Genomic DNA, 10205 nt, shown 5'->3' with positions numbered 1-10205 from the left:
AAGCATGTTCCATCAAAAGAATGCAGTCACACCTTGTGATATCACTACCGAAACACACGGGCAAACTCAGACACTGGTCTGTGTGTGCCAGCGCACAGAATAACTGATGAATTTACGAACACTCAACACCTGTTGAATATGGCCGGTTCCAGTTAATGTTGGCAAAAAGCATCATTAAATTGTTGCCAGCAGCAGTTACAGTCACCAACGTTCTGGATAACATAAACACAGCCTAACCAGCTCTGGATAACATGAACACAGCCTAACCAGCTCTGGATAACATGAACACAGCCTAACCAGCTCTGGATAACATGAACACAGCCTAACCAGCTCTGGATAACATGAACACAGCCTAACCAGCTCTGGATAACATGAACACAGCCTAACCAGCTCTGGATAACATAAACACAGCCTAACCAGCTCTGGATAACATGAACACAGCCTAACCAGCTCTGGATAACATGAACACAGCCTAACCAGCTCTGCTAGGGTGAGTAAAATGGTCAGAGTGATGTGTTCTCTCATTTGTGTCTGGAAGTAGCTAGCAAGCTAGCCAATGTTAGCAAGCCAGTTAGCTTGGGTGCTTGACTGGCGCTGTGAGGCCAGAACGCTCGTATCAACCCTACTCCTCAGCCAGACCGTTCAGTGTGCCCTCTGTCCGTTCCTAGGAGCGCTCAATCTGACAACGCTCTGAATTTACAAATGCCCCGAGGGCAATCTGAGCATACTCTGGCGCTCCAGATTGAATTTGCACACCAACACATTAAAAAACAGTAGAATGAATGTGCCTTAAGCCACACCCCTACACATATCACCAGGTGATGAGATTATATTGTGAATTTTTCAGTACATATGTGGCAATTATTTATTTCAGAAGGAGTCAGCAAAACGAGTTATGTGCTTTGGGTCATTTGACACCATTAGACATGCACGGCTGGTTATTCCTGTAACTGTTATGGCCAACTATGTACTGTTGCTTTGGTTACACCTCTTGGGTCTTTTCCAGAACAGGGGTGTCCCTTTCAGAGGAGTTAGCAGGATGACATGTATGTTTTTTTTGTAGAGTGCCAAGGTCTATAAAATTAAAGAGGAAGTTGGTAAATCTTCATGTATTTCTAAGAAGTGTCACTACCGTACAGCTAATATATCAAGAAATATGTTAAGTGGGGTTTGGGGACTAAAATGTATGTTTGCTGGAATGTACATCTCTCCAAAAGAAAGCTAGCCAGCCATATGTTAGCTATGGGTTTCTTTACAGACCAAAATAAGTCCAAATTGTCCAAACCGAAACGGTAACAACCACAACAATTGACACCATAGAGATTCAGTGCCCTCCGTAATTATTGTGACAGTGAAGCATTTTTTATTATTTTGGCCAAAAGTATTGGAACAAATTCACTTACAGTATATGTGTATTAAAGTAGTAAAAAGTTGAGTATTTGGTCCCATATTCATAGGACACAATGACTACATCAAGCTTGTGACATTGCATGCTAGGAATATGGGACCAAATACAAAACTTGTGTGCTGTAATTTTTAAACGGTTCCCCCGATATGGATGGCAATACCCTCAAATTAAATCTGATAGTCTGCACTTTAACCTCATAGTCATTGTATCAAGTGCTGCAGTACAAAGCAACCAAAAAATGTGTCACTGTCCCAATACTTTTGCAGCTCACTCTACTGTACGTCTACAAATCAAATCAAATTGTATTGGTCACATACATGTGATTATCAGATGTTACTGCGGGTGTAGCGAAATGCTTGTGTTTCTAGCTCCGACAGTACAGTAATAACTAACTAGTAATATCTAACAATTAAACAACATATACCCAATACACACAAATCTGACGTGTCAGTGTAACGTGTCAGTGAAAATGTGGAATTATTTCATTAATTACTAGAATTGATTTGGCCAAGTGCAACTGCGGTCTCTGTTCAGGGTGCTCTCTGCTTAGCAGCGGTCTCTGTTCAGGGTGCTCTCTGCTTAGCAGCGGTCTCTGTTCAGGGTGCTCTCTGCTTAGGAGCGGTCTCTGTTCAGGGTGCTCTCTGCTTAGCAGCGGTCTCTGTTCAGGGTGCTCTCTGCTTAGCAGCGGTCTCTGTTCAGGGTGCTCTCTGCTTAGCAGCGGTCTCTGTTCAGGGTGCTCTCTGCTTAGCAGCGGTCTCTGTTCAGGGTGCTCTCTGCTTAGCAGCGGTCTCTGTTCAGGGTGCTCTCTGCTTAGCAGCGGTCTCTGTTCAGGGTGCTCTCTGCTTAGCAGCGGTCTCTGTTCAGGGTGCTCTCTGCTTAGCAGCGGTCTCTGTTCAGGGTGCTCTCTGCTTAGCAGCGGTCTCTGTTCAGGGTGCTCTCTGCTTAGCAGCGGTCTCTGTTCAGGGTGCTCTCTGCTTAGCAGCGGTCTCTGTTCAGGGTGCTCTCTGCTTAGCAGCGGTCTCTGTTCAGGGTGCTCTCTGCTTAGCAGCGGTCTCTGTTCAGGGTGCTCTCTGCTTAGCAGCGGTCTCTGTTCAGGGTGCTCTCTGCTTAGCAGCGGTCTCTGTTCAGGGTGCTCTCTGCTTAGCAGCGGTCTCTGTTCAGGGTGCTCTCTGCTTAGCAGCGGTCTCTGTTCAGGGTGCTCTCTGCTTAGCAGCGGTCTCTGTTCAGGGTGCTCTCTGCTTAGCAGCGGTCTCTGTTCAGGGTGCTCTCTGCTTAGCAGCGGTCTCTGTTCAGGGTGCTCTCTGCTTAGCAGCGGTCTCTGTTCAGGGTGCTCTCTGCTTAGCAGCGGTCTCTGTTCAGGGTGCTCTCTGCTTAGCAGCGGTCTCTGTTCAGGGTGCTCTCTGCTTAGCAGCGGTCTCTGTTCAGGGTGCTCTCTGCTTAGCAGCGGTCTCTGTTCAGGGTGCTCTCTGCTTAGCAGCGGTCTCTGTTCAGGGTGCTCTCTGCTTAGCAGCGGTCTCTGTTCAGGGTGCTCTCTGCTTAGCAGCGGTCTCTGCTCAGTTTGGCAGCTGTGCGAGAGGGAGATGCCTGCGTACTTTGTGGTTAACCGCATCTTTTTTTCTGCAGTTTTCTTGAAGATCACTCTGACACAAGCTGCAGTGCTGTCGTTCAGCAGCAGATGATGCGCTGTGAGCCACTGACTTGTCATTCCCACTCGCCATCACCGCTGTCATCAAATGGACTCATGCTAGCAACAAGTTCTGACTGAGCTCTATTGTCATGAAACGCAAATACACCGATCAGTTTCTCTCTCTTTCATACTAACTTTGAGAAATAACGAGGTGCGCTCACAATGTTTTTTGCACGGGGAAGTGCTAGGTAATGATTCAATCAAAATGAACAAATGAATATAACGACCTGACCTGACCAAACAACTATAGCATGACGGTAAACCCAGGGAGTTCTTTCAGAACAGGGCAGAATGCTTCAGTGCTTCCGGAAACAGTGGAAAAGTAGGTCAGCTAGCAAGGCATTGTTGTCATTTTATAACAGGTGATGGTAAGCAGAAATAAGGGAGGACTATCTCTCGTAGTATATGCGAGTTTCTCTTTCAAACAATCCCCTGGCCTTCTACACAGCTAATAGCTAACGTTAGCCAAAGTAAGCTAGCTAGCTTCTGTCATCAAGGCAACAGGTGACTACTTTGAAGAATCTCAAATATTAAATATATTTTATTTGTTTGACACTTTTTTGGTTACTACATGATTCCATATGTGTTATTTAGTAGTTATGTCATCACTAGTATTCTACAATGTAAAAATAAAGAAAAACCCTTGAATGAGTAGGTATGTCCAAACTTGGCTGGTACTGTATAATTATGACATTGAATGTCAACACTGCCCTTAATTTATATAAATATCATAATATTTACGCAAAATAAATAAAATAAAAATTGTACCTTCTTAAATGTGTCATTTTGTGTGTCTACACTTCATACAATCAGACAAATGCTCAGTTATGTAGGAAAGCAGTTTATTGATAATGTTGTTTTGATCAAGACAAAGTGCATTTTATTACTTCTGTTCTAACCTGACCTAGTCTGTTCTAACCTGAGTCTGATCTAACCTGATTCTGATGTAACCTGACCTAGTCTGATCTAACCTGACCTAGTCTGATCTAACCTGAGTCTGACCTAGTCTGATCTAACCTGACCTAGCCTGATCTAACCTGAGTCTGACCTAGTCTGATCTAACCTGATTCTGATGTAAACAGACCTAGTCTGATCTAACCTGATTCTGATCTGACCTGAGTCTGATCTAACGTGACCTATTCTGATCTAACCTAACCTGAGTCTGATCTAACCTGAGTCTGATCTAACCTGACCTAGTCTGAGATCCGTCACATATACTGTACAGTCAGAAACTGTATCTCAGGGGTACCGTCTCACTTTACCCAGCATGTTTTTGCAGGGGTTCAGTCATGTAGCAGTGTATCTATCTGTGTACTCTATGTTTAAAACTCTCTGATTAGGCTGGCGAATAAAGAGCTGTCCAGCAGATACCAGTCTCTCATTGCTTTACTTTTTTATTTATTTATTTTTTACAATCAATTAAGAAACATGTTAAAACATCACTCAGAACTACTCCTCTATCTGTCCTCCACAAACAGCCATGATGGAACACTGCCTCTCTGATGCTGCAAACCCCTGTCTGGGGTGATGGAGGAGGCTGCATCCAAAATGGAATCCTATTTCCTATATAGTGCGCTACTTTGACTAGGGCCCATAGGGCTCAGTTCAAAAGTAGCGCACTATATTGGGTATAGGGTGCCATTTGGGATGCAGTCACTGCATCTGTCCTGTGAATTTCACCATAGTCACTACACAGTTAATCTACAGGCCTCACCTAATACATCTCCACACAAGAAAATCATCTAGGTGGGAGCAATGTGGACTAAATTATCCCAGACTTAGGCATGTCTTTAGGGGAGTGAGGAGAGAATGTGTTATCCTCTCTCTTCCTCAAACATACAATGCTTAAAGCCCTCTCTCTCCTCCCTTTATCCATTCCTCCCCTCATCCATCCAGGACAACGCCAGCATTTGATATCCTATCTTCTCTATTTTGGCATCCATAACTAATGTCCTCCTCTCCTCTCCTCCCCCTCCTCAGCACCTGTACGTGCTGCAGAGCATCCCCCCTCCGATCATGAGCAGAGCTCCAGACACCCACCCCACGTAGATGGACGCTCCCAGTTCCCCTCTCCTCTCCTGGGTGGCCAGAGGGTTGTAGAAGCCCTGGATGATGGTGTGAGCGGACCAGCTGACAGGGATAACACACAACACCCCCGCTGCCATGAACACCGTGCCTGCCGCAATGCCAACCTTCGACTTGGCCAGCCAGTCGTCATGGAGGAAGTTGGTGCAGCGTGCCCCAACTACAGTCAGCCCGATGGCGAGTACACTGACCCCAATGGAGACGCAGATGAGAGCCCTGGAAGCCTGCAGGTTCTGGGGTAAGGCCAGGAGGGAGTCGTAGGCTTTACACTGCATGTGGCCCGTGCTCTGGATCACACAGTTCATCCATAACCCTTCCCAGAACACCTGGGCAGTGACAATGTTGGCTCCGACAAAGGCTGTTACCTTCCACATGGGCAGGGCACAGATCACGATGGTCCCCATGAACCCGATGAAGGCCAGGACAAAGGCAAGGATCTGTCGGCTCATTGTTCCTCCCCGGAATAGTCGAAAGTGTCCAATAGGGGGTTCTGGAAGTATTCTAATGGTTACGTTGTCATTAGCTTGTTGGATCTGATGTGGGGTTGACTTCGCATAGTTTGTATTTCCTACACTACAAAATGAGACTGGTCTTGGAAAAAGGCCTGATAGTTCAGATGCGGACAAGTCAAATTCTCCTCTCTATCTATAAAAGTCCATGAATCTAAACGTTGCAGCTAATCCAAGGCAGCTGTGAGAGCAGAGCAGACCATTGTATCCCCTTTGTCCTCTTAGAAACTAACAAAGATTACAAGTCCACAAGTTCATCTAAGCCAAGGCAGCCGTGAGAGGGTAGCTGTGTTTGTCGAATGAGAGCCTATTTCCTTGTGTCAGTAACACTGGAGGTATTGTGAAAGGAAATAGAACAGGGAGGGGATTGAGCTAGTTTGTGGCTCAGGTTACCCGCTTGTCCTGATTCCCCAGTATGGGAATGTGAGGGTGGACAGTGGTTACCATGGAAATACACTGAACAAAAATATTAATGTAACATGTAAAGTGTTGGTCCCATGTTTCATGAGGTGAAATAAAAGATCCCAGAAATGTTCCATATGCACAAAAAGCTTATTTCTTTAAAATGTGTAGAAATTAGTTTAAATCCCTGTTAGTGAGGCTTTCAACTTTGCCAAGATAATCCATCCACCTGACACATGACATATCAAGGATCTGATTAAACAGTATTACACAGGTGCACCTTGTGCTTGAGACAATCAAAGGCCACTCAGTACATCCAGCTGGCCTCGCAACTGCAGACCTACCTCATATGGCGTTGTGTAGGTAAGCAGTTTGCTGATGTCAACTAGAACAGAGTGCCCCATGGTGGTGGTGGGGTTATGGTATGGGCAGGTATAAGCTAGGGACAACGAACACAATTTAATTTTGATGGCAATTTGAATGCAGAGATATTGTGACGGGATCTTGAGGCCCACTGTCGTGCCATTCATCTGCCGCCATCACCTCATGTTTCAGCATAATGCACTACCCCATGTCGCAAGGACCTTTTCAAACCTTCTGGAAGCTGAAAATGTCCCAATTCTTCCATACTCACACGTCACCCATTGATTATGTTTGGGATGCTCTTAATCGACTTGTACGGACAGCGGTCCAGTACTCTGCAACTTCACACCGCCTGATCAACTTTATGCGAAGGACATGCCACGAGACAAATGGTCACACCAGATACTGGGTTTCTGATCCACGCCGCTACCTTTAAAAGGCATGTGACAGATGCATATCAGTATTCCCAATTGTGAAATCCATAGACTAGGGCCCAAGTCATTGTTCCAATTGACTTCTTTCCTCATGGATTATAACTCAGTAAAATGTCCATTTGTGTTCTAGCCTATTGAAGTTATATTCTTCCATTTACAATTTTCAGCTGTTGGTTCTGTGTACACAGCAAATAACTCCCCATAGGGAACGCTATGGGTTTACCTACTTAAATATTTATGCTTCAGGGGAATATGAAGGGGTGCTTAGAGTCCTGCTCACTATATGTACAAGTAGGACATGGAATTGAAGAAAGCCATTGAAGGCAACCCTGGAGCAATTATGGTTAATTGCCTTGCTCACGGGCAGATTAGTATAGTCTAGCCCAATATTGGAACTGACCTTCAAGAGATCGTGAAGACAGTATTAAACCCCATAGCCTTCTTGAACCAAAATATGAATTCAACGAGAGAATAAAGTAAAATCATTTATTAAATCAATAAATCGTTAAAACATGTCATAGGGAAAAAAAATCTAATCCCCACTCGAATTTCTATGGTGCACTGCAGTTTAGCCAAAATATTCACATTCATGCATAATGTCTACTACATCAATAGTCTCCATGTAAAACAGGTCAACTTCAGGGTTCATCTTGTCAGACGTAGGCCGCTCCACTGGCGGCAGAGCGCGGGGCGGAATATTTGGCAGAGTACCCACCCTCCTTGCGCTTTGGGCACTGGCAGCAGAGAAGTGCGCCGCCGATGAGCATCAGGCCAGCAGAGCCCCATCCGATGAACAGCGACGCACCCAGCTCTCTCCTCTGCGCGTCAATGAGAAGCGGGTTGTAGAAGTCCCTGATGACTGTGTTGGCGGACCAAGACACGGGGATCAGGCAGAGGACGCCGGCGACCTGGAAGAACACGCCGGATGCGATGGCCACCTTGGACTTGGCAGCCTCGTCGTCGATGCAGTTGGTGCACTTCCCCCCAGCCACGGAGAGCAGGATGCCGATCACGGCCACGAGGATGGAGATGACGACCAGAGCCCTGGCGGCCTGGAGGTCCTGAGGTAAGGCCAGCATGGAGTCGTAGACCTTACACTGCATCTGCCCCGTGCTCTGGATCACACAACTCATCCACAGGCCCTCCCAGGAGACCTGCGCGGTTACGATGTTATTGCCGATGAAAGCAGTCACCTTCCACATGGGGAGCGCGCAGATTATGATGTCACCGATCCAACCGATGATAGCCAGGGAAATGCCCAGAATCTGTAGACCGGCGGAGGCCATTGCGTTCTATCTACTCAAACTCGTAAAAAGGGCAGGACTAGTGTTTGGCAGTGGGAATGCTAGCTATTTTGGTTAGGATACAGACTCCAACCTTTATACCCACCTACCAGGGTATGGTTACTAATTGGGACGATTGAAAGCACCTGTTTGTTGGCCGATACACACCCACCGAACTAATGAGCGTGCCCAAACTACCCATATGTTATGCTGCGTTCACACGCTAGTCGGCCTAGGAAACTCAGAAATGTCCGAAATGGTTGTAGTTATATGCGTGCCGTGTTCAATCAGTTAGCACACGTGTCAAACTCATTCCACGGATGGCCGAGTGTCTGCGGGTTTTCCCTTCACCCTTGCACTTAATTGATGAGTTAAGGTAACTAATTAGTAAGTAACTCCCCTCACCTGGTTGTCTAGGTCTTAATTGAAAGTTAAAAAACAAAAACCTGCAGACACTCGGCCCTCTGTGGAATGAGTTTGACACCCCTGAGCTAGCAAGTCAGAAATGTCCGAGTTTCCTAGTTCCGACTACCACGTGAATGAGCCACCGTTCCCATTTCCGCCACCATGTGCTGAACATAGACTACGCAATTTACTGTCATTGATACCAGCTGTCAGTCTATTAGTCCCAGTCCGTTCATGTGCAGCATGTTAACTATACGCAGTTGTATCCACTGATCTCCAAATAACCCGAATGGCTAAGCTTTCTGTGTGTAAAACCTGTGCGTCAGTTTGGAGAGTATTGAAGGTTCGCCACGCATGGGCTGTTGGATTCGTATGGATGCTCATGAATGAGCTGTTGGTTTCTGTGATAAATTATAATTTTAACATCCAACAACGAAAATCAAATTCCCACGTGGGCTATTGCCGCGTTCAAGTGATACTCGAACTAGTAAACTAAATTGTCCTACTTGCTTACTTGGTTGTAGTCCCGAGTTTCCTAGTTCCGACTAGTATTTGAACGCAGCAAAAGTCCCTGATATAACACTTCTCCTTCACACGGCCATTCTTTCATTCCTTCCCTACTTTCTTCATTTTCTATATAACGCGACTGGAGAAAAGCTTTTCAAAAGTAAAATATAAACGTACAAAGCAATGCTTTTCTAGATCTCAAATTAAATGTGAGCAGCCTATTTAACTTTTTTGAGATCTTGGTTGTTTCCTATTTTGTGTTTTTATTTAGTTTACTTCACATTTAATTGGGAAGGTATATTTTATTCGATAACAACAGCATACTTTACTGTACCCTGATAAAGGCCTTTGCTGAGTTTCGACAATCTGGTCTAGCTACAAAGTTAGTGTCCATCGCAGTGCATGGTAGTAAAAAAACATAATTTGTGATAACAGTGTCCTAATTATTTAATGTAAAAAAAATCACGTTCGTGGTTTTGGATGTAAAAAATATATAATTTTTGCAATAGTGCAAATATAAAATAAATCGTGTAACATCTTATTGTTTTAGTTAAATTGTGTAATTCTTCTTTACTCACTCCCCTGCTCGCTGAATAATTAAAAAAAGGCTCAGATAGTGGCCGGTTAATTAAGCAGCCATAGATGACACCCAGTCTGTGTATTGGCCTGTAAGCAGCCACGAAAACCCTAGCTTATGTTTCACACACACCTCTCCACCTGTGGCATTGGGTAGGACAGCCAATGCAAAACTGGAGAGACCATTAGAAGCCAAAACCCGCACAAATATACTTTTGCACAAGAATCGTTGCGACAAGTTTATTTCATAATTGAGTAGCCTACTTTTGCAGATTGGAGCTGTCTATTTTTCAGCTGTGAAATTATAAGAATTTAAATGTGGTGCATATCTCTTGGCAACGGCCCAAGACACATTCCTATGTAGGGTATTTTTCCAGGATTTTGTACACAGCTGGGCACATTGAGGGGCTTCCTGTGTGGGAAGAACATTCCTGAACTCCAGGACAAGGTGATAGATGTGTGGATCTCTTAGTAACGGAGCCAAAGCCCACCCGAGGATGGAGGGGGCTCGGTTGGCTCTCTATATAACCTTATTCTGCTTTAGGG

At 45.2% G+C, this 10205-nt stretch overlaps 1 protein-coding gene across 1 annotated transcript; it reads right to left on the bottom strand.

Moving 5' to 3' along the window:
* Window positions 1-3961: 3961 nt before the first annotated feature.
* LOC129863550 (claudin-4-like) lies at window positions 3962-8450 on the bottom strand. Its single transcript, XM_055935607.1, has 2 exons — window positions 7694-8450; window positions 3962-5634 (listed from the first exon to the last, which is right to left on the bottom strand). Exons 1-2 carry the CDS (start codon window positions 8172-8174, stop codon window positions 5072-5074), a joined length of 1044 nt encoding a protein of 347 aa, XP_055791582.1. The 5' UTR covers window positions 8175-8450; the 3' UTR covers window positions 3962-5071.
* Window positions 8451-10205: the final 1755 nt, after the last annotated feature.

Source organism: Salvelinus fontinalis, chromosome 10 (assembly GCF_029448725.1).
Source record: "Salvelinus fontinalis isolate EN_2023a chromosome 10, ASM2944872v1, whole genome shotgun sequence".
Lineage (NCBI taxonomy): Eukaryota > Metazoa > Chordata > Actinopteri > Salmoniformes > Salmonidae > Salvelinus > Salvelinus fontinalis.
The sequence above is the reverse complement of the archived record's forward strand: the minus strand, read 5'-3'. Positions and strand labels throughout refer to the sequence as shown.

What these genes read in the sequence shown, in the direction of transcription:
- LOC129863550 (XM_055935607.1), bottom strand. Translation starts at nt 8,174, where the DNA reads ATGGCCTCCGCCGGTCTACAGATTCTGGGCATTTCCCTGGCTATCATC. An exon ending in CGCGCAGAGGAGAGAGCTGG is followed by an intron (nt 5,635 to 7,693) that starts GTGCGTCGCTGT and finishes TATTCCGGGGAG; the next exon opens with GAACAATGAGCCGACAGATC.